At 38.3% G+C, this 24,732-nt stretch overlaps 1 protein-coding gene across 3 annotated transcripts in view; it reads left to right on the forward strand.

Annotated features, from left to right (window-relative positions):
• LOC129240783 (glutamate decarboxylase) overlaps nt 1–24,732 on the forward strand; it is a 67,143-nt gene that overhangs the window by 23,692 nt on the left and 18,719 nt on the right. For all 3 annotated transcript variants that reach the window (XM_054876765.1, XM_054876764.1, XM_054876766.1), the window contains exons 2-5: nt 1,006–1,074; nt 10,854–11,090; nt 21,546–22,114; nt 22,226–22,293. In XM_054876765.1, coding sequence (XP_054732740.1) covers nt 1,014–1,074; nt 10,854–11,090; nt 21,546–22,114; nt 22,226–22,293 — 935 coding nt within the window. In that variant the 5' untranslated portion in view covers nt 1,006–1,013. The remainder of the gene's footprint in view (nt 1–1,005; nt 1,075–10,853; nt 11,091–21,545; nt 22,115–22,225; nt 22,294–24,732) is intronic.

Raw genomic sequence — 24,732 nt, forward strand, 5'->3', positions numbered from 1 at the left:
ACTTGGGAATAGTCCACACGGTTTGTGGTCACATGTTGCTCTCGCTGTCTAACGCACGTAACCTCCATGACTTCTATTTCGCATAATGAAATGGTGCATTCATAGAGCACTACAATAGAGGTTCCATTTTCCTCGGAGCTCACCAGAGCAATATCTCTCCTGCATCTTTCTGATCCTCACATAGCCTTTTCCGTGTTCGGCATTTGAAGGTAATCCCACGATGCAACTACCTTTTCACATGCACCCTCCAACCCACTCCCCTAACACCTCTCTCCATTTGGACTCAACCCGTCGAAACAGCATATTTCCGCAATTGGTTTCAAATAGTTTCGGAGAGGTCCTTCCCAAATCTGACGGGGCTACTGATATTGCTCAGCGTCATTTTGCACAGCCATTTCCCCAGTGGCTAAGTTTCTCTGAAACTGCTCAAGATTCCCTGCAAAAAATTCGGTTATGCCGGCATCAGGCGCAAAAGAACTAATGCCGCTGCTAATACCACGATTGATATATATATAAAATAAACTATTCCCTTTTGTTTGAGCATGTCTTATGAAGGGAAAAATTGATAGTAGGATAGTCCGTTTTTGAACCAATCGGATAATTACTGCTAATCTTACAAGATGAGAGTTAACTTTATTAGAAAAAAGCTGTTTATCAAACAAACGAATATTAACTACTTTTTTCATTTAGTCGCGATTTGAAAAATAGAGTATCCCAGAGTAATGGCCACGCCATTATATTCGATATTTTAAATATAACAAAAAAAGATAATTATTACGGCAAAAGATGGAGAATTGTATATAACTTTTGTAGATAATAAAATGAACTAAAAATTTTATTCGTATGTGGCTCAATCCTACTAATATTTTATTAAAACATACGTCGATTGGGCCTCACCCTAGGCTTTTGTACACTTATTTTATATTAATTATTTGCAATGGTAATATCATTACTTCTTAGTTGTTGTACTTATAGTATTCTCTTCCTTTGCATTTCTAATTTCAGAGGAGAAGATGTCGATCAATCCACACGGGTATAAATTGTCCGATAAAACGGCACGACTCACGGCGCATGGTAAGTTGAATTCAATGGTAAATATTTGCCCTAATTTGGTTATAAAGGCTGGTAAAAGACGGCATGAGAAAAAACTCTTTTTTTAGAGTTGCCAATATATCAATCCAATAATATTTTTAAATGTGGTAATCCTCTAATTAAACAAAAATTAATTGATAGTGAAATTTAATTAAAGGTTAGGAAATTGGTATCAAAAAAAATGTATCCAAGGCATATACAGTTTGTCAAGCAAGTGTTTCGACATCTATTAATCCAGCGAAATTCAGAAATATTGCTAGAAATATGAATTTTTTCGTGGTTTTTCCCCATGTATGGTTTTACCTATTTGGCTAATAAAAATAATTTACGAAATACACAGAAACAAAAAGCAAAAACAATATACACTCCAAACACATCTGCCATGAAAATCTGTTTAAATTTGAATTGAATAGTTTTTGGTTATATAATATGTTTTAAAAAATGGAATATGAATGAGTACTTTGCACGACTTCTCAAGCGGTAGAGAAATATGTGGCGATATAACAGCCGATGTAATGTTAGGCTCAACCTTTTTAATAAAATTTTGATCTAAACCTAAAAATATTTTGATCGATTCTCGTTCGAGTACCTGTATTAAAGGTGCTTTCGACTGAAAAAGTGCGTTTAGAGTATTGAAGTAATTGAGTACATACTTGAGGAAAAATAAAAAAAATCATGTGCAGCATCGTACACGTGGTAGAAGTGAAACTTCTGTGTGTGAATAAGAGAGAGAGAGAGAGAAAGAGCGAGAGAGGAAGAGAAGGAGACAGGGATAATTTCAAAAGAAATACAACAGTATAAAATTTGTGTAACCAAAATTCGATTTTATTAACTATATATGCATTATGCCATCGTCTGTTGGTGGTTCAATTGGTAATACTGGTATAATTGGTTTGTGATAGCTGAAATATGAAATATATGTACGTGATTCAATATTTTCTAGATAACGTGTGAAAATTGCATCTAGTGTAGTTCCGGATTTTGTTGTTGATTCTTTAGGGTTATTGTTTATCTCCAAACCGAATGTTTCTCGAAGAAATTGAATCAACGGCAAAGAATCATTGGATCCGAAAATTACGTTGAAATCTCCCCCGAGAATCAATGGAATTTTGTCTTCGCCTCTTCCAAGTGCATTTGCACCTGCGTGGCTGTAAACCAGTAGTGAGCGGTGAATGAAATATAATATGTCATCAATATTTTGGTTCGGTGAGAAATATATGGCGGCTATGACAATAGTTTTTCCATTCAACGTTTGACATTCTGCAATGCAAACATCGCCAACTGGTGTGACTGTTGATGAATATGACTGAGACTGCCTTGCAGTCATTTCCATGTTTGGTGTGACGATATTTACGCTATCATCTTGATTTTGGTGGATTGCCACACCGCCAGCTCTAACATTTAGTCGCTTATATTTGATGACGCAATTGAAATTTGGTATACTAACATCCTCGTTATCGTTTAACCAAGTTTCGGACAAAAGTACTATACTCGATTTGCGGATGACAGAGTCTGTTAAATCTGCGGAATGTGCTCGTAGGCTCTGACAATTAAGAGTATATACAGATAGCCCTCTTCTCTGAGTCATGAAATCGATTATTTGTTTATCCACAGTTTCCAGTCTATTTAACGATAGTCTCCGGAATTCATCTTGTAAATGAGACATACTGACTGATGCTCGTTGACCATAGTAGAATCTAAAATCATTTCCGTTCGTTATAATCCACGAGCCTTCAATACAAGTGACTCGTGATAAAGCAACGTAAACTAATGATTGCGAATGTTTTTTATCATATTCATAAACAACTTCAGAATACGTGCTTCCCTGAGACTTGTGAATGGTCGTCGCACAAGCACAAACTAATGGTAAATGTGATCGTTTAGCGTTAATCGTTTTGTTCTTGTTAATTATGCGCTGCAACATGACCAGCAACTTTTTTTTCTGTCGCGTAACATTATGATGTATAGCTCTCCTTCTCTTTCTCTCTATTTTACATATCTGTATACTCTGTCTTACAACGAAGCCTATGTCTTAGGTATAGAAAATGTATAGCTCTCTTTCTCCTTCTCTCTACGATGTATCTTTTTTTCTCTCTCGCGTAACGAAATCTCTCAACGTTACATTTTTTCCAATTCACTCTCAAATATCAGACCGCCGCTAAAGAAGTTTCACTTCAATAAATCTTATTGTGCTGTTTGTTGAGTTCAAATAAAATCGCCTCTGTTGATTTCAATTTGTGTTGCGTGACAGCTTGGTTGAAAAATGCCAATAACACATCCCAGTTTTGTAATACACTTTCGACGCATTTGTGATGAGAGAGCCACCTGGTTGCACAAGTCCGAAGGATTTTCTTTTTCTTCTCGTTTAGCATTTCCTACAGAGCTTCTAATTGCGCGCATCTTTTGGAACTTCTCGAAACGTACGAACCGATTTGCCGCAAAAGATCCTCAGCTCCTATGGGTAGCGTTAAACAAGCCTTACTTGCAATAATTGCTGCAGAATGACATATGCACTTTACAACTATGGCATTTGGTATGTCATTAATTAATCTTCATGCAAAGGAGTGCCCGATGATTACACTGGCACCATCGCTGCACATATCTTAAATGTAATAAAATAAATGTACTTTAATTACCAATTATGTTTTGGAATGGAATTCCAAGAGATAAAATGGATTCTTTAAAAATTCCGTACAGAGCTTCTGCAGTGCAATCAGTTCTTATTGGGCAGCTTAACCACAACTCGCTCGCGTTCCTCGTCGAAAAATCTCTCACACTTATTTTGATTGAGCCCGATGTCTGTGCTCTTATCGATCATTATTATTTAATTTTTGTACTAAATTGTCTTTTTCTCTTTTGCCAATACATTTTTATTATGCTGGTGCACTTATTTCTTCCAAGCTCAGAGTTTTTTATTATTTCTTCTTATTTCTTTCAAGAGAGGAATTAAGCTGTCCACCACTTGCAGCACGACATTATGCTCAGCGAAGAACATGCTAAGTCTTATTTCGAAACCATTTGGTTTACTCGCCTTTTTCTTAAAAAAACTGTTTATTTTAGGTGTATTTTTTATTGTCTTAATATTTTTTGGTGCATTTTTGTTTCGGCGTGCTTCTGCAAATGAGGCTTGCCGCAGTTCAAAACTTTGTCGCACGCTGCGCATTTGCATTAAATCCAGTTTTAACGCAAATGTAATACAAGCTCATTCAAATTCAACAATAGTGATAAAATTGGTAGAAATGTTAATCACAGAGAATCAGTTTACTTACCGGAACCCCTGGTAGTCTAGAGATCGAGGAATTTTTTTTTGGAATAAATGAAAAACGATAATTAAATTTTTTAGGCTTTTTATTTAACTTCTTTTTTACCCACAAAAATGAAAAAAAAAAAAATATTTGGACCTGAACAGTGTTGTCCATTTTGGCTCTTTTATTTATCTGAAACCCAATAACCAAAAAAATATTATTCCTTATGACTGTAGCTATGTCCCGTACTAGAATAAAAAAATTGACAAAATGGCACGGTTTTGACTTTCACACTCTAAAAATCGGGGTTTTTTTCAGTTAAAAAAAAAAAAAAACAAGTAATTGAAATAATAATATGATCCTAGTGCGGGCGATAGCCATTGATATTGTGAAGAATATATTAAAATTTCAGACGATTCGGTTGAATAGTGCTTTTTTTTTTTGACAACACCAGGCCGAAAAAAGTAATTTGGAGATAAATGACTTTAAAGTTTGAGGTACGAGAACGCGCGGACCGCTCTCTACCTATAGGGTTTTTCAGTAAGAGCGCTTCAACTTTTGAACTTTTTTGAATAAAACACAAACAGTTTGACTTTTTTAACTAATTTTTTTTTTATTATCGAGTTTGAACATATACATTTAAGTATGAAATTCGATTTCTTTTGCATGACCTCCGCGTGCACGTTTTACGAAGTCCAATCGTTGAACCCAATTTTCGACCACTATTTTGCATAAATCGGCCGAAATTCCAGCAATTTCGCGTTCAATATTGGCTCTGAGCTCACAAATCGTCGCCGGCTTGTTACTGTAGACCAATGACTTCACATAACCCCAAAACGGGACGGCTCGTTAAATGGACCGTAAAATGGCCGTAATGCTCTTAAAGTAGCAGCAACAGAACGATTATTTTCATAAAAAATTTGCTCGATTTGCAATCGTTGCTCAAGTGTGTAGCGTTCCATGATGAAATGTATACTAATGAAGTTTACAAATGACAAGCGAAAAATAAAAAATCTTACGTCGTTCGCCCTCCCTATCGGAAAAGTTGAAGCGCACCTATTGAATAACCCTTTAGTTAATGGGCTGTAGAAGCTATAATATTGGGAGTTTCCGCATGAAAATTTCATAGTATATTCTTAAGATACTAAACTTTAAATATCGGAAAAAAATCGTTTTTTTTTTTAATTTCTAGACCACCGGGTCCCCTTAAGGCGTCACCTGGTGGCTGTTCCGGAAACTTTTTGGATTGATTTTTTTTGTAATAAAAGGCGTATATTTATAATATAGATTGGAAATGGTTTCAGATCATTGGAGCTGAAGCAACTCCTTTAGTTCACTCATATTTTATATACCTATATGCAACGGTTATGCTACTTTCTTCTTCCATCTCTTCCATCATACGTATACACTTACATATTGTACTTACACACACAATCGCTCGAGAGCTCAATGTAAAAGCGCGTGTTGTTAACATTTTCAAGCACTGGTTAAATACTTCAGTTGCGCCCACATTTGGCAAATGACATACTATTTGCGATTTGTGATTCAACTAATCGTGCAAACAACCGAAAATCTAGTGCCGCAACAACAACCTCACCAGAATTACAATACATAGACTGGAGTTTGCTAAAGGCCCAATTCAGTTTACTTATTTAATTTACCAACAAGAAATACAAAATATACAAGGAATACAAGACCTATAACAAAAAAATATACTTTTGTGTACCAGAAGCTGCCGGTGTCGGACACACTCGTCCACTGAGGTGATAAATTGCCTTGCGACGCACACACTGCGCCTCGCATTACTCCTCCTTTGCGATTCTCCTGCGGACGTATGCTAGCGATGTAACAGATTTGACGCGGTTGCGTGTGTGTGTGTGTGTACGTGAGCCTTCAGCAGCAGCGGCAAGAAGTCAAAGTCATCCCCTTTGCGGCCGCGTGTGCGTGCCGCTGAAATTCAATACACGGCAAACATAAACCGTTTAGTCACAGGATATTACGTTCGTTTACATGTCACTGGAATTCCGCTTATTTATTGGTGGGAGTTAGACGGTGGTAGGTTTGTCAAAATGTTAGTAGGTACGTTATTCCACTTTAACTCGATGAACATCTTTGGATCCAAACAGCCTTATCAGTCAATCGGTCTATCTATGACGTGTGTGTGAGCGCAGTCTTCCTCTTCCTTTTGCAAACCGTTCGATGTTTATCTGCCGTGTACGTGTGTATGTATGGAGATGTGTGGCGTGGCTAAGCGACTATCAACGTGTTTTAAATTGAATTTGAGGAGCAGTGAAAACAAATAAATGCTTTGGCAAAAATCCGCTAGAATTTTAAGAGTAGGAGGAGCCAGATACCGTTGATAATTTAAGAGAGAAGAAACCATCGGAATGGTTGGTGTTTAACATATAATTTCGAGCGAGTGGATCTTCTTTAATTCATACACCACTACAATTGATTAATGAAAAGAAATTTTAATTTCGTGCGTGACTTCACTTGGGGAATTTAAATGGAAATTTTTGGCAATTAAGTTTTATGCCAATGGATCGTGAAATTTTATTTGCCGAAAGAGAATTTTGCTCTCATTCGTACAAAAGGGTAAGAAATCGTTGGGACTTTTTTTATTATCTACAGTTTTAGTAGTGGGAGGGGGGGTTTTGCCTTCTTATATATGTAAAAAATTTTATTAATGTAACCAAAACTATAAACTTGGTGACAACCTCACCAAGAGATTTAATGGCCGCTGAGCTATCAGAATAAATATAGATTTCACTAAAGGTAAAAAACCTCACTCAAAAGTTTTTTTATTACAGTTTTTAAAACATGATGAGTATTTGAATAAAAGTAAACTGCGTTAAAAGTTCTTTTGTTGGCATTGAAAATTATGTTGGGATTCGATAAAAAATGTGTTTTTGAATTTAGTTTTTCTTGTTTGTACTAAAATTCTCTTTATTAAATAAAAAATTATAATGTGGATTATATTAACATTATAATTCGTCTACTAGGAAAATATTTCTTAAGGGGTTACGCCACTCTAGCTACTGTAAAAAAAGCAGTTTTTTAAGGATTTTTTTTACATTGAAAGAAAGGTGCTAGGAAAAAACTTTTTAAGTATATTATTAAGCATGTATTTAAGTGTAATCACAAATATTTTTATTGAAAAATATTACAAAATGGCGCCTTTGGAGTGAATCTCTGAACGCGCCCTGCGAAAAAGGCACTTCACGGCACGCAGTACAACTGACGTAAATGTCCACCTAAACCAAATTAAAAAAATTCTTCTCAATCGACGTGAGTATAGCTGTAGAAATACGTACGGGATTTTAGAAATATTGAAATTTGTGTATTTTGCAGATGTTTGAAGTCAAAAGTAGAATTTTTCATCTAAAATGGAACCGTTAATTGTTTATAAAAATTTTTCTAATTAATTAATAAAAAAATCCGTACGTATTTCAGTGCGGAATAATGTTCTAAAGATCCTTGTACAATTACAAGTGAAAATATTAAAAATTGTTTGTGTTATGCTGCGTGCAGTTTTGAAAAATCACGTTTTGAGATAAACACGGTTTAAATTTGAATAGTCGTGTCAGAGACGTCAGAGGCGCTCGCGCAAAAGTGCGAAATATTAGAGATAAACATTTTTTTCACGCATAGGACTTTTTGTTTTATATTCTAAAGGGTTTAAAGCATCTTTTAAGCAAAACAAAAAAATGTCGATATTTTGAAAATCCTAGAGTGGCCTAACAAAATACAAAACTGCTCTGCGAACGTTTCTAAATGCAAAATGAAAACCAAAATTCTTAAAGCACAATTGTTATTTTTAGTGGAATGCACGGAGGCGGCCGTTCAGCTCTTCTGTTGCATCGAACCTCAAATTCTTCAAATAACTTCACCAACTGAGCAGCAAAATCAAAAAAAAATTAATTTTTAATATGAGATTCAAAGTTGATGAATGATGTTCCCATTCCTGAATCTGGGCGCCAGCTGCGCGACCTTGTAAGGGTCGATTGCCATATTGGCACACTCATCGCCCAAACTCATCGGCCACTTCGTTCCATTCAATCCACCACCACCAACACATTCCATGCCCTCACACACACAGCACTCGCCTTGTTATTGTTATCCCGTTGTTTATGGCACTTCGTTGTAGCAGCCGACAGACGACCAATCATGAAGGGGGAGATTTTCAATCAGTGCACGGTAGCCGCAATTTCCTCCAGCAAACTAACCTTATTTTCATCTTTTATGCTTTGCCGAGTGCTTTTGATTATCATAGTTCGGTAGGAAAGAAAAGCTTTAAAATACAATCTGATTTTTATGGCCACGAAATAAAAAAACAAGCGGATCAGCCACACATAATGGGAAAGATATGCAATATTCATATATATTTATTTCTCAGAAAATGGTGTGGGGTAGAACAAGTCTTAATCGTATTCCAGGAGTGTCCAGTAAAGATCTCTTGCTCTTTAATACGAGGGTTGCTCTTTATATTTTGCGCCCAATGGAAGTCAATTTACTTCTGCATTTGCTTTTACCAATTTTCAAAGCACCTTTGCTACTCAGAAGTGCATAACTCAAAAACGAGCTGTTTAAAAACTTCAACAGCTGCTTCAAGTGTTGAAAAACGTTGGCATTGTTTTTTTGAGGAACAAAAAAAATCATTAGGTGATAAATCAGGGTTGTAATAAAATCGATCTTTTGAGTGCTCAAACATTTTCTTTTGTGAGCTGAGAGCTGACATTATGTTGGTGAAGGGTGATTCGTCTTCGACTTCTGGCAAAGAAATGGTTGTATGCCACTCAGAATTGATTGTTTCAATATTTTTTAGTGGTACAGTTGTGACATGATCAGATTTAAAAAAAAAACGAACATTTACTTTGAGGTGCTTCCTCCACGAAAAATTTCCGTGGATTAAGCTTCCCTTGGAATACCCATACCGTCGATTGCTGTTTTGTTTCCGGCTCCGGCACCATTGTCTCCTCTATCACTTTTTTCCCCCTGTTCACTCCTCTCGGGAGCATAGGGCCTGTTGCGCATTTCTCATCTTTCGTCTTGCAACCATCATCGAGGCGGTCGCTCTTTCTGGTCGTTCTTTTGCTACTCATTCTTAGGACGTGTCCATACCTACTAAATATTTGCGGCTTTATAAGCCGTGTTACATTTCGCCCCGCAATTAAAACACATAGTTCGTGGTTATACCATATCTTCTAATCGAAAGGGACCGAATATTTTCCTAAAGGAGGCCATGTTTGGGGCATTTTTTGGAAGGGAAAATAAAATTCAATCGGTTTGATTTTCTGATATGTTATTAAAGGTATCAGAAGGTGGCCGGCGTGATTTCGTCACTTGTGGTCATCTGAAACAGAAAAAATAAATTGCTTATTAATCAGTGTGCTTGTCGTTCTGGCGGGTAGTAAGATCAAATGATTTTGACAAAAAATTACAAAATGGCGGACTTCGTAAGAAAATTGCCTTTTTTTAAAGTGGAAATCGAACTAAAAAATGGAAAGTTAGGGACGAAATAAATTAAATCTACTACCCGCCAGAACTATTGATGTGTAGAAAAACATATCTAAATTTCAGCTCAATCCGTTGGATAGAAAATTTGTTTTCACGACGGCCATCCGGAAAAAAGTTGTTTTGAGAAAAACGCGTTTAAAGTTTTAGCAATTGAGCTGCGCAAGTACGAGCCGCTCTCATGTATGTGCTATAATTTCGTCAATATTCCGAATTTCGGCCTAAAATTTGCCCAGTATATTACCAATATATCGCACTTTCAAAATATGTAAAAAACCGAAATTCGAAATTTTCAAAATAAGTTACCAGACTACTACCTTAATTAGTTTTAAGGATCCATATTTCACAACCGTAGGTTAAAACTGGTCTTACGATAGTTTTGTAAATCTGAAATTTTTATTTCTTTGATTTAAAGGAAGATTTCTTAAGTTTGATATGTCCAAATATGTTATGTTAGCTGCCTGAATGCGATCTTGTATTGATGAGGACGAGTCTCTCCTGCATGAGCTCGTATGTATAGATCCGAAGTTCGTCCCCTATTACGATGTCATAGATGTGGCAGAATTTCATAAAATTTCTTTGCATCAATCGCCACTAATTCTTTTTTGGACAATTCCCAATTGATACAGTACTCAACGAGCACAAATATTGTATTCTTGACTACCAAATGTTGATGCAATATTTAACGAATGCCCAAAGATGCCTTTATCTCGCGATATGTTACATGGCAATCTTGCGTTATCAATTGACGCACACAAAAAAGAACAAATAAAACTCGTTAGTGAAAACGTTATATGTAAGTTTATGCTAAAAAATACCAAATGTTTCCTTCAAAGTATCGAATTATAGCTTATCACACGCAGTGCTGCAAAATATAAAGAGCAGCCCTCGTAATAGTAGTGCCTGAAACGAAAACTGAGCCAAACAGAAACTAAGAAAAAAGATTTAGTCTTAACTGGATGTTTAATAGAAAAACCTTACATCCTTCGTTTTCTTTTCCAGATCTTTTGCCGACAACAGTCAGTGCTACCGCTGAGACGCGAGAGTTCCTTCAAAAGGTCATTGATGTACTATTGGACTTCGTGAAGGCGACTAACGATCGCAATGAGAAGGTGCTCGAATTCCATCATCCAGAGGAAATGAAGACGCTCATAAACTTGGACTTACCTGATCGAGGTGTGACGTTGCAGCAACTGATTGAAGACTGTGCCACGACACTGAAATATCAAGTGAAAACTGGTAAGTGCGCGGGAGGCGTAAAACTCGAAATTAAGTATCGAATACAAGTATTAAGGAAAATCCGAATTAGCTATCATATTAATTAAGAAACTGTTAGTTGATGGCAGCAATGGCATTTACTCGTTGCCGTCGGCTGACACATATTGACTGCTGCCTCGTTGTGAAAGTGCGCGAATTCCCTCGCCTAAATTGTGTTTGCCTGTGTACTCGTATGTATGTATTTTGTTTGGTGTTAATTTAATTTCGAAATTCAAAAACCAAACAAATGAAGCAAAATTGAATTTATTAAAAACTTTTAATCACACAAACAATAAAAGCAGCAGCCAATAGCAGCGTGACATGCAGGAAGCCACCGTCATCGCTAGCACTTCCGCAGCAAGGCAACCGAATCCGGTTGATGGTGTGCCGTTGGGTTTGAGTATCTCTCCTGCGCCAAACGCCACGTAGTTGTGTGGCACGTCTCGTCTTCGAAGTGCCATAAATACGCTTATTATCGCTACTTCAAACACAATTGCGGTCACGTGGCAAATTCGATTAGGAAGCGCTCGAAGGGGCGGGCAACACCACTCCTTCACAATGGAATCAGTGTGGCATTCATGACGCAAAAGTGCTGAGTTTGGTGAGTTTGGTTGGTGTCACACGACTTTTGGCTTTCAATCCTTTGACGGTATGAGATTTTGATTGATTTGGCACTTATTCCAGCCACAATATTTGTCGAGAAAAATAAGAGATACTCGCTTTTCAAGTATTAGTAGAATACATGCATACAAGCACTCACCCTCTGCCGCTATTTAAGTAAATTTGTATGTGCATGTGTATATGCCAGGTCTGCAAGTGAAAGGTGTAAATTGTAGAGTCTGGATTCAATGGGCCGTAAAATGGCATCAGTGCGCTGATCTGGTTATCTGTCCATTGTTCCCATATTGTATGGCGAACTACCCTAATGCGACCACAACTCAGCCAAGCACGTCTCGAATGTCACTTGAAAAAGGCACCATGCCGTGCAGGGCGAGTGCTGGCACGAGAGCATATGCTACCTAGCGCCTGTTGCCAATAGCGGGTAATTATTATTCAAATATTATGCAAAGACAAATTTGATTTTGAACGAGTGCTAAACCTGTTGTCTCTGAGCAACGGGTGATTGGCACACGAACCGCCGCCACGAATGTAAATAAGTCGGTTTTTGTCCGCCTGTGCAAACATTTCTCACCGAGATAAGTTCTAAGGCTGTTCGCTTAATAAATTCAATTATTCAAAGCAGCGGCATTTGACTCTTTTTTATATAAACAAACACATCGACATTAATAAAATATGTACTTTCCTAACAGTCCATCGCTACATCTACGACCACCTGAACTAATGTTGGCACTATCAATGATTCACCGCCATAATTCCTTCCAATGCTGAAAGATCTTGTGCCATCAAATCTTGAGACTCAAATCAAGAAGCACATTACAGCTGGATAGGAAGCTCCTCTGCCTAAACATCTGCCAAGGCATGCAAAAAAAAAGGTCTTAGACTGTGCGCAACCGGACTAGGAAACAGACTCTCAAGAAAACACGAGTTCACCAATTTTTTTCTAATGTTCATTATATCTGTTGTTGTCATAAAAGCTTAAACATTCCACACAAATGTTTAGGGAACGCGAAGAACCGGTAGTCTTATGTCTTATATACATCTGGGCCTTTCCGGTAACAAAGCACCGACTCCCTCCCTCTCACAGCGTTTACATTTCAGCATATTTTGTACGAGTTTCCTCCGTAACAAATATACTCTTGATGAAGTTTACCAGTACGAGATTTCCTTACTGGCGAGAAATGTTCGGAAATTTAGGCATCAGGTTTTCTTCTTCATCGTTTATTTAGGTTTGATCTTGTTGACAACACAGTTATAGGTTTTTTTATATACAATGTATATGGTACATGCATATTTTATTATATTGTGTATTTAGTTTTGGCGTATAGCTGATCCCGATGTCCAGCACTCATATCAGCGTTTGGCGGTCTTCCGGGTGGTCTACGTCGATTAACTTTGCCGTCTAATGCTATCTTTGCCAAGCGTCCATGAGGTATTCTTAGGACGTGGTCTCCCCAAGCCTTTGTTCGCTTTTTATTTCTTAGTTTGGCTCTCGGCTGCACACGGCATATCCACATGGTGTTTTCATTTCAACTGTCCCCATGTCTTTTGCGTTACAGCCGTGTCCGCCCATATTTCCACAGCATACGTGAGAATTGGCCGAATGCTTGTTTTGTAGATTCTTACTTTGATTTCGGTCCTCATGTGCTTGTTCCTCCTTACAGCCATTCTCAGGCAGCCAGACAGTGATGCTGCTTTATTCGCCTCTTGCTTTTCTTCTATTCTTAGATCTCTATTCCTGCTAATTCTTGATCCGAGATGGGTTAATTCAAGAACCTGCTTTTTCGGCTTGTTGCTGACTGCCGATTTGCATCTTTGGATGCAACCAAGCATTTGATTTTATCCGGAAATATTTGCAATCTGGGCACCTCGGTAACTTGCTCAAATGTGAGGAGAAGTCTCTGTACTAAATTTTGTGCGTAACTCATGATCTTAAATTCGCCGGTTGTCATTCAGAATCCAGGAGAGGTCATTTTGATTTGGCCTATTATTTCGTCTATTATAATCCTAGGCTCAGGCTGTCATCTTGCCAATTCCTGATTTCGAACTTTGATTTTACTTTTGTGACTGTTTTGTTGTTCTTATTTAAATCGCTGCTTATTTCCACCATGGTTGGTTGGTTGGTTGGTTAAAGTGGTAATTCTTCCAGAATCCAACTAGCTCTTCCACACCATTTTGTTGCTACATCCTCGTTACCAACTTCTTTAGCGGTTATTTACAGCATCCAGTCTGTGCAGTTTAAGAACCTTATTAGGTTGTTGACGTCTAAGCCAGACAGATGTTCGAGATTCTCGAACAGCAGTTGGGCCAGGGTTAACATTCTGTCTTTCCATAGGGCAGGGCATTCACAGAGGAAATGGAAGATTGTTTCTTTTTTCTCCGGTTGTTTACAACTGTGACAGTATGTATTGTGAGGGATACCCATTTTGGCTGCTTGTTCTCCGATAGACCAAAAGGCTGCCGTTAGTCTCCAGGCGTCCCGTCGATTCATTCTAATTAATGCCGACGATTGCTTGAGGTTGTAGGTGGGCCATAACGTTCTGCTGCTTTTGCATTTCGTCTGGTCTTTCCACCTACAATCCGCGATTCGGAGGTAATTTTGGAAAATTGTACTCTTGACTGCGCCTAATGGTGTGAATACCGATTCTGCAATAGTGTTATTCATGGCAGATCCCCCTCTTGTCAGTTCATCTGCTTTTTCGTTACCTTCAATATTCCGATGTCCCGGGATCCAGATTAAGGTAACTTTATGCTTTTCACTCAAGATGGTGACGCTATTCCTGCTTTGTTCCACCACTTTAGAGGTTGTAGTAGCCGAACCCAGTGCCTGGATTGCAGCTTGGCTATCCGAAAAAATAGCGAAATTGCCCTTAAAAGAGAAATCTGCGATTAGTAGCCTACAGTATTCCCCAATTGCCAGTAGTTCCGCCTGGAAGACACTGCTGGTTTAGGAAGACGCACAGATTTCTCAATTTTAAGTCTGTGAGAATATATATCAGCTCCAACACCGCAACCCATTTTACTGCCATCCGTATAGACTATAGTGTCGAAGTTGTTTAGAGAGAATCCCCTATTCCACTCCTCCTTAGATGGAAAGAGAGTGGCATCATACTTCTCGCAACATTTCTTTTAGTCACAACGCCTTTCAGTCTGACCCTGTCGAAAGTTTCAGTAAGATCTGCAGATGATCAAAACTGATCTCCGACCGAATGTCGCAGATCCTCCTGTCATTAAGCAGAAGGGACTGTAGGCAGTTGATTGGACCACTTTCTATGGAAAGGGTGGACATTTCAGACAGCGCCTCTGCTCAGCATATGGAGAAGAAGGTAAGACGGCAGGCCAATTTTTGTAGGTCTACCCTGTCTTTGGCACTGATGTGTTACAAAACGACCACCTTGGCTCCTTGGTACCATAAAATCTACTAAGATTTCTTCGGAGGTCGGGTAGATTTCAAGAAAATTTCAAAGGGAACCCGAGTGCAGTACAATAGACTTAATGTTGTACCGTACAATGGACTTAATGTTGTGTGTGTGCTGCGCTTGCTAGTTGTGCCGACAAAAAACAAAAACATTGAACTGGTTTGTTCAATGCCAACGATTTTCTACAATTTATTTCATTATGAATATGGCGTCTAAAGTCAATATGTTTTTCCAGGAGCCTTGTTGCTCTTTATACAAACGGTGTTTTGGTATTTCCGCTGCAATTATTTTTGTGAAGAGGTTTGACATTGAGCAAGGTAAGTAGTGATGCCTCCCTAATTATTTGGTTCTTTTTTGTCACCTTTTGAATACTGGGATGATAGTACCCTACAAGCCTCTGGTATGGTTTTGTTTTTTTTATCTTGATTAAGAAAGAGTGATGTTGCCCTGTAAAACAACGGTCTAAAACCGAGGTTTAAGAATTAATAAAATACTTTTGTTTTATAATTTGATACTTTCATTTTACTAAACCTACGCAATTTTGCACTCCCATCAGTTTTTAAAGTACAAATGATGCTGTCTTGCACAAAAAGGTAATCCACAAACATTGACTTGTCTTTTTTCAATGACTTTTACGTTTAACTTTAATGTGCGCGCCATCAAATCTCACCTATCCTCTCAAAACTTCTCCGGCAGGCACACAAATTCTCTTGCTATTATTTCGTAACTGCGATAAAAATCCCATTTATGATCCATAATCCCACGTAATCCCCCGCACTCCATATTGGCAACATAATATGCTGCTGCCAACCCTCTTTTACACACATACACACCCACACTCACCAAAGACTCTCAACCCAACTGCTCACACAATTTCCCTCTCCATAGTTGGCATCAAGCGGGCGCACATGTCAGTATGACAATACGTTGGAGTTGTACTTCTATGTATGTCGACATGTCCATATCTTCGACTGTGCCGGAGAAGAGAGCTTTAATCAAAATCCGTTGTTATTTTCTGACTCGCTGCACGCTGATCCTTTGATGCGAATGAATGGTTGAATGGACGAATGAATGACTGGCAGAGAGTACAGAGGACGTTTGCAGTAGCAATAGCTGTGCGGTGTGGAGAGGGTGAACGGAAGTGTAGCTGTGCATTTGGCCAACTGTGCCACTGCCGACGACACACCGTGCAAATTGAAATGTTTGCTTTCGTTAAATCATACAGATCCCGTCAAGACAAATGGTTCACTCCATTTGGAAATGCTGCTAGTTGGACGCAGCTGGTCCGCTGCTTGCTTGACATGAATGACGCTTTCAAGGCTTGAGGCAATGGGTTTTTAATCACACGACTTATGGCACCCGGCATTTAAAGAGACAGACTTAAGACGAAGGGTTCGCTCATCATCCCCTTGTGAAGTTCACTCTTTTCTCTTCCTCTTTGTCGTTGTTCATTCAATCTAACTGGGTTCATGTACCATTTACAAAGCCGAGTGTTGTGCTTTGTTTGCTGTTTGTATTTTTGTTTACTTTTAGATTTGTTTCTTGTTTGTTTGCGAATTCATTCAGTGCGCTGTTGGGGATTTCGCCTGCTACCCAGTTGGTTGCTGTGGTGCAGTAATTCGCAATTAGCCACAATAAATGAGCAATTTATGAACCCACTAGCACTACTGAAATGTGGAATGAGTCTTATGCAACACAATGGGATTTAGAGCACTATATTTAAAATATTGAATGCTTACTGTCACTTTCACATGCACTCAGTTGCCTCATAATTTTCTTTTCGCATTTTCCATATACTTATACATACACACATACATGCATATAAACTGTATCGATTTTACACTCGAAATAATCAGACCTAAGCGGAAACGCCAGATGCGCCGGAGTCTGGCGACTGTTGGCCGACCTTGTTAGGGCGGCCTCGGCCTCGAATATGTATAGCTGCATTGAACTGCGCTCATGCGTGTTTCCCGACGCTCCACAAAAGCCATACAATAAAAATATGAGTACTCATTTTCATCGGTCGATGCCTGGACGCTTTATTGTCTCAGTTAAACGTGGTAGGCATTATTTCCGCTTCTTGATTGCATTTAACGTTTTGCTGAGAATGGAATAGAAATAAAAATTGCAATTTTCTATTTGACAGTAGAAAGCCGTTTCATTCAAAAAAGACTCGCCTTGGAGAGGGTAAATTGCCACGTAGCTGCCAAGCACATCTGCTGCCACGTTAAGACTCATCGTCACTCCTCTATCGCCTCTCTCATGCCGTTCAAGGCGCAAAGAACCTGCCGCTCCAAATAATTACGCTGGGTGACGTTGTGACAGACAGGCGCTAATAATGGAAAGGCCTCTTTAAGTTGATGCCTCTGGAAATATTTAGTATAAGAAAGTATTTCCATTTCCAAATGGTGTTTTTTTTTTCATATGTGATTTTGGCAGTGACAGCTTTTTTCGTTGGCAAAAAGCCAGGAAAATATCTCAGAGGAACGAAATGCATCACTTTACGCATAAACAACGTTGGGAAATATTGCAAAATATTCCAAATGAATCAGCAATTGAAGGCACACTACCATGCGCTTCGTTATCGCTTCGCAGCTTTGGTCTTAGAGCAGCTCGTATTGACAACAATTTTACTCGAGAAATCATTTTTTCTGATTTTTATCTCGGCGGCTATTTGAACGAGCTAAACTCAGATCAGAAACCTTGCACGCAATCATCAAGAAGTAAATGCATGCTCATATATTGACAGTTTGGTGTGAATTTTTGCAAATGCTGCTGGAAACCCCATTTCGGTAAATAGTGAGTACTGCAGATACCCGTTTAACGGAAATTGAAAGCACGAGCTTGGACTTGATTTTAGCAAAATGGCGTACCATGCCGCAATTGATCTTTTGCTCGCCAAGTTCGGTAATCGCGTTATCAGCCATGGGGCTGCGATTTGACGCCGTTATACTTTTTTGTGGGGTAACGTGACGGACCGATATTATGCAATAAATCCAATCCGGCCATTAAGACGAGCCTTTCGTGAGATAGAGTCAGAAAATTGGGAAACTGGGTTGACAGCATGCGCTACTGCAAAGTCCAGCCGAGCCAGAAACATGAATGAAATCATTTTCTTAAAAGAACTTTGGGAAAGTAGAGGCTAACGCAGTATGAGTAGTCGAAAAGTCTATTCAGAAATTTTTTTTTGGGAAATAATATCTTTGTTTTTTTTTTCAAAAGTATTTTGTGTATGTATGTGTATAGTATGACTGATATGGCAACTATTTCAGAATATCTTCAGTTCGACAGACTTTATGAGAGCGTTTTCTTTGTTTAAACGAATTTAGGATTAATTTGGTATTCTACTCGCCTTTAAGTATGCAGTAAATTGCGCTTTTTGTTTATCATTTCAGTCGCTTAGAAAATTGGCTTATGAAGCAGTAAGTTGAAAGTGAGCACTGCGTTAACCCTACATTACTGCGTACAACATCAGTGAAATAAATTTTTAAGTAATCTGAGGCACGCTTTAGCTAAGTACTATTGATTAATCTGGCAATATATATAAATGGCGTTAGAGGGGTTCATTACCAAAAATGTTTTTAAACTCCTGACGTTTAATACTCATGGTAAAATATTTCATATTTACTCAGTCGGAAGATTGACATTTGAGGTATATCGGGTTCACAGTATGCATTTTCAATTCATCAAATCGTCCCCTTAGTATTAAAATAGCCTATAAATTTTTTGATGTTTTGAGAAAATGAATTTCAAACTTTTTGTCGAAAGTAGCTCTCACTCAAATCTCGTTATGTCTGTAAATATTTATTATTTTTTGACTGACGTTTTGACTCACTTTGTGGAACTAGAATTTGACAAAATTTTGACCACATATAAAATCGACGACGAAGAATCCAAAAATTCAATAAAAAAATAATAGCCTATGAGCACATAGGCTATTGTTATACTAAGGGGACGAAATACCCCATGGCGTATTTCTAGGCATCACCAGCCTCTGCTGTGGAATACGTGCGCGTCATGAGTCGTGCGTTTTTTTTTTTTTGTTTTACTCAAACGGCTCAATTCGCTAATCGGCACAAATTTTCAACCAAGTTCTAAAATATACTTTTTCGAAAGGTTTTCATAAGCTGAATCCGAACCTAAGCTCAAAGCACGTCAGAGTTTTCGAAATATTTTGGTTCATATATAAGTAAGATCCTTAGTCTTGCCATAAATTCCATGACAAATTTTACATTGCATACGGCGAGAATAAATTCGCAGAAAAAAGTTCCGTTAATTTTGATTTTGTTAGTATGCATTGTCTACTCATAAATTATACTCAGTTTCGAGGCAAATTTCGCTTCTTAACAATGGAGTTGGGAGCTAAGAAAATCACATTGCAGTGATTGCATTACAAAAGAGTGGTAAAAATGCAAGTGAAATTTACGAATTGCTAAAAAAACTGAATATTTTGAGAATGTTTGCTTACCGCACGACCAATCGTTTTTCCCAAACGTCTGAAGTGACAAACAGAATAAGAAGTGGTCGTCCTCGCGTGGTTCGAACCAGTGCAGCCATAAAAGCCATTCGAGAAAGAATTCGCAGGAATCCCCTTCGAAAGCAGAAAATCATGTCCAGAGAAATGAATGTATCGACCAGATCCATGCCAAGACTAATTAAAGATGATCTCCCCATGTAAGCCTTCCGTCGCTCAACTGAGCAAGAGATGAAAAAATGTTCACTGTTGAAGAAGTTTTCAATAAGTGCAGATCTGAATCCATTGGACTACGGTTTGTGGTCAGAATTGGAGAACAGCGCCTGTCGAAGACATCACAGAAATTTGGAAAGTCTCAAACAATCTTTGATTGAACCAGCGACGTCAATACCCATGAAAAGCGCGCGTGCTGCATTAACTGAATGGCCTAATCGGTTAAAGGCTTGTGTAAAAGCAAATGATGACCATTTCGAATGGAAAATTAAAATTTGTTTATTATTAATTACATGATTAAATAAAATTAATTTCATTAAAAAAGTATTATAATAAAACAGACTTAACTTCTAACAGAACTTATGGCAAAACTAAGTATATATATACATAACGGCCGCTTACACCTTTTTTGGATATTTTGGCGAACTTTTCCTGTTGGAGGCGCCAAATTGAAGGGCCTACAGTTTTAATCCGAATGGCAGATGGTTTTTTATGGGGATTTTTTGAAGACGGCTTTGCCATTATATGCTGTGAGCTACTAAGTTACTAGGAAAAACACTTTTTATCATTTGGTGTTTCATGCCCGGAATTTCGAATCCGAACCCTATTGATCACCAATCGTGATCGCCGTGCAGTGATCGCATACTACGGTTTAGAAGTACAAAAATTTCGATCATTAGTGATATATATTTGAGGTTATGTATCACCATTAGTCCTCTCCTAAATCCATTTTAATTTGTGAAAATCTTTATTTAATCCTCTACTGATTTTTCGGTGTTAGATTCGTATAAAGTGCCCACAAAAAACCTAAGTAGAAGTAGGTGAGTTCGTACGGTAAATTCACTGAGAAAGAAAGAACGCTCGGAAACTTATTTTATAGTTCTCGGCTCTATAAGTCAGACAGGTTTTGGCGGCTTGAATTATTTTTAGTATTTAGTACTATGACAGCCGCCATAGGAAAATGGCGTTTTGCGTAACTACCATTCGATAAGGCCCGGGTTCGAGACCCACTGAAACACCAAATTATAAAAATTGTTTTATTTTTAGCAAGAGATCCTCGACAGATAAAAGCAAACCTCCGAGTGTATTTCAGCCATGAAAAAGTGCCTCATAAAAAAACATCTGCCATTCGGAGGTGCCGTGAAACGGCATTAAAACATATGTGACATGCACATTTTCTCTTGCAGCTGGCCAGTGAAAAAAAAACATTTCTGGTAACAGCTCAGAAAATCGCTAATTAAACTATGGAGGAGCTTCCTGTACAAGCAGCTGACGGCATTTGGTCTTAGCGTTTAGTGGTCTCAGCTATCCAAAACCAAAGGCTCTATGCCTTTCCACCTTTTTGTGGGCGACAAAAAAACCAAAAATTACACAAAACGCGCAGTTTTCTTAAAGATCCAATTCGTCGCTGAAGTGTTAGAAGAAAGCAAAATTTCAAATTTAATTTCACTCCCTAACAAAATTATTCAGCATCATTAATTTTCAATAGAACAACTCCAACTGCTGCTTTTGGGCACATTCTGAGCGTGGAAATAGTTTTCTGTGTCCATTCCGCTCTCACTAACTTTGAATATAAAAACATTTGTATGTTATTGTAGCAAATGTTCATGCTTGTGTATACTCGTACAAGTATGTGTGTACACAGTTCGATTCTTCTATTATATTACTTTCTAACCATTTAGGAATGTATTCGCCTTTCTTCATCATTCACAGGACATCCACACTTCTTCAATCAGCTTTCATGTGGACTGGACATCATCTCCATGGCTGGCGAGTGGTTGACTGCAACTGCCAATACCAACATGTTCACATACGAGATTGCTCCCGTTTTCATATTAATGGAGAATGTGGTTCTTTCGAAAATGCGCCAAATCATTGGCTGGGATGGTGGAGACTCTATTCTGGCACCCGGTGGCTCGATCTCCAACTTGTATGCATTCTTGGCTGCACGCCACAAAATGTTCCCCAACTACAAGGAACACGGAGCCGCTGGTCTGCCCGGACAATTGGTCATGTTCACCTCTGATCAGTGTCACTACTCGGTGAAATCATGCGCTGCCGTATGTGGCCTAGGCACGGATCATTGCGTTATGGTGCCCTCTGATGAGCGCGGCAAAATGATCACGTCGGAGTTGGAGCGTTTGATATTGGAGCGAAAGGCCAAGGGGCACATTCCCTTCTTCGTGAATGCCACCGCCGGCACCACAGTATTGGGTGCCTTTGACAACATCAACGAGATAGCAGATATTTGCCAGAAGTACAACTGCTGGTTGCACGTGGATGTGAGTAACTGAGAAAAGTGAAAAAAAAGAAAGAAGAAATGTATCAAAAGAGATTTGCAAATATTTGTTTTCACTTATTGTATTTCCTTTCTTGTCTACATTTCTTTTTAGGCTGCATGGGGCGGTGGTCTGCTCTTGTCGCGCAAATATCGTCATCCTCGACTTTCTGGCATTGAGCGGTACGTATTTTAATGAAAGGATAAACCCATGTTTATATTTATGTAAGTAGTTATAATACAAATGAGAGTTTCATCTCAGTGTGTATGGGCTGAAGCCAAAAGCAAAGTCATAGAGGTAAGCTTGATTGATTATAAATGCACAACCACATGGCCTCGGGTCATTGCCATGACACTCAGATTTTACCTTTGATTTGAAACAAACTTTTACTCTTCTCCCTCTTGTATATGACAAGTCACTTTGTCAAATGATTTATTTTGAACGCACGAAGGATAGTTTTCCTAATTATCAGGTCAGTCCATAAGTTCGTGCGTTTTTTAAAGGTGGTTTTAAGATTAATAAGAAAGATGTTTAAAGTATTTATTAATCAATATTTTCCTTCATTATTTACCATGTCTTCCCAACGTTTAGGCAAATTTTTAATTCCCTGCTCAAAAAATTTTTTGTCCTTGGAGCCAAAATACGCTTCGATATCCCTTTTTATAGCTTCTTCTGAGGAGTAGTTCTTGTTGAAAGAGGAGGTGATAATCACAAGATGCAATATACGGATAGTATGGTGGATGCGTTGTCGTGGTGAAACAAAACTTTGCGTCTATTCACTAAAGACGGCCGATTTTTGTTAAATGCCTCATTCAGGTTTGATAGCTGATGGGAATAGTAATCAGTAATTATCCTCTGGTTTGGTTCCAGAAGTTCATAATAAACAATACCGGCCATATCCCACCAAATAGACAGGAGAATCTTCTTGGGGTGAAGGTCATCTCTAGGGGTCGGTTCTGGTGTTTCATCTTTATCTAACCATTGGCGTTTGCAAACAGGGTTATTGTAAAGGACCCTTTTTTCATCACCAGGAACGATACGGTTCAAAAAACTTGCATTTTCAAGCCGTTGCAGCAGCTGAGAACACACATTCACTATCTGCTGACGGTTGGTGACGGAAAGTCTATGCGAAACCCATTTTCCCAGCTTTGAAACCTTTCCCAACCGAACCAGTTGCCTTTGAACTGTTCGATGCGATGAATTTAACCTCTGAGCTATCATACCGACTGTCAAATTTGATAAAAAAAATGCAAAATATGCCTCTTATACGCGTTCGAAGTTTCCGCGATCAAAATCACTTGTTCAATGCACAATATATCAAAGAAAATATATTATAAATAGTTCCGTTATATTCCGCGAATAATTTTTTGTATGCAAAAATCGTACAAAAGTGAAATTATGAGTAAAATACGCACGAACTTGTGGACTGACCGATATTTATAAATGAAAGTGAGAGCATTTCAGGCCGCTCATGGTCAAGCGCATTTGTTCAAGTATCACCAGCCTCTTTGTGTTCACTTACTTCTATTCCTAGTCCACTTTCGTAATGTCGGCATCCTCATCAGAGTTTAGTCCTTACTTATGTTAACACTTTGCTGACCGGTAATTTTACGCAGAAACTATGCCATGTCACCGCCTATTTTTTTGTAATTGAATATGAAAGTAAAACATTCTTTCACTATCGGATTCTATAGCATTTCTTTTTTGTCGTTTTGGTGGTATAATGTCAGATTCATCACTTTCGGAATCACTACAATTTATTTCGAAATCACTCGGACAATCAGATAAACTACCGCGTATAATTCATTAAAAAAGTTCTTCGCCGATACGTTCCGTCATGGTTGAAATTCTTGAAATTTTACTCAAATTGTGATAGAAATCGAAATACTAAGAAAAGTAATTTTTTTGTTATAGAGCGGACACGACTAAACCCGATACGCCAAGTGTTTGCAATATTCTATATCGCCCTGGGTGTCAAAAAGTGAAATAGATAATGCAAGTGCAATGACGAGTTAACTCGTCACCGGTCAACAACGTTTGGGCATGAAAAGACGAGTTAACTCGTCACCGGTCACCAAAGTGTTAATAAGAGTGCAAATTTCAGCGATAGATTAGATTAGGTTAGGTTGTCCTCACTGGCTGAAAGCCATCACATACACTTTTACGTTTCTTTGTAGTAGACTTCTTCAAATCTAAGGAAGCCCTGAAGCTCAAACCCTGAGAGGCATTCTAACTTCTCATATTGTATGTTAGAGCTCCTAAGCATTTCATTCGGGTTCCAGCAATGCAGCACAAGAGGTGTTTTAGAGTTTTCCTCTTTTCCAGTTCATTGCAAAGAAATGCAGTTATCCTTGCTTGTGATTTCTATCCTGTATGTGACGCTAGCAAATTGTGGCTTGCCAGTATACCTACGATATTTTTGCTTTCCTTTCTAAACAAAGCTAGTACGAACCTGCCATATTTCTCTAAATAATGTGCACACATGATTTTCGTGGTTTTGCAAGTGGCTGGATTGCTCAACCTCCTGTCTATCCGTATTTTCATGTCCGCTACGATGCCATTGTATATCGTATTTAAAGACTTCAGTATGTCATTTTCTTCTTCAAATTCTATGTAAACAG

The sequence above is a fragment of the Anastrepha obliqua genome, chromosome 3, assembly GCF_027943255.1.
Source record: "Anastrepha obliqua isolate idAnaObli1 chromosome 3, idAnaObli1_1.0, whole genome shotgun sequence".
In the NCBI taxonomy this organism is placed as follows: Eukaryota; Metazoa; Arthropoda; class Insecta; order Diptera; family Tephritidae; genus Anastrepha; species Anastrepha obliqua.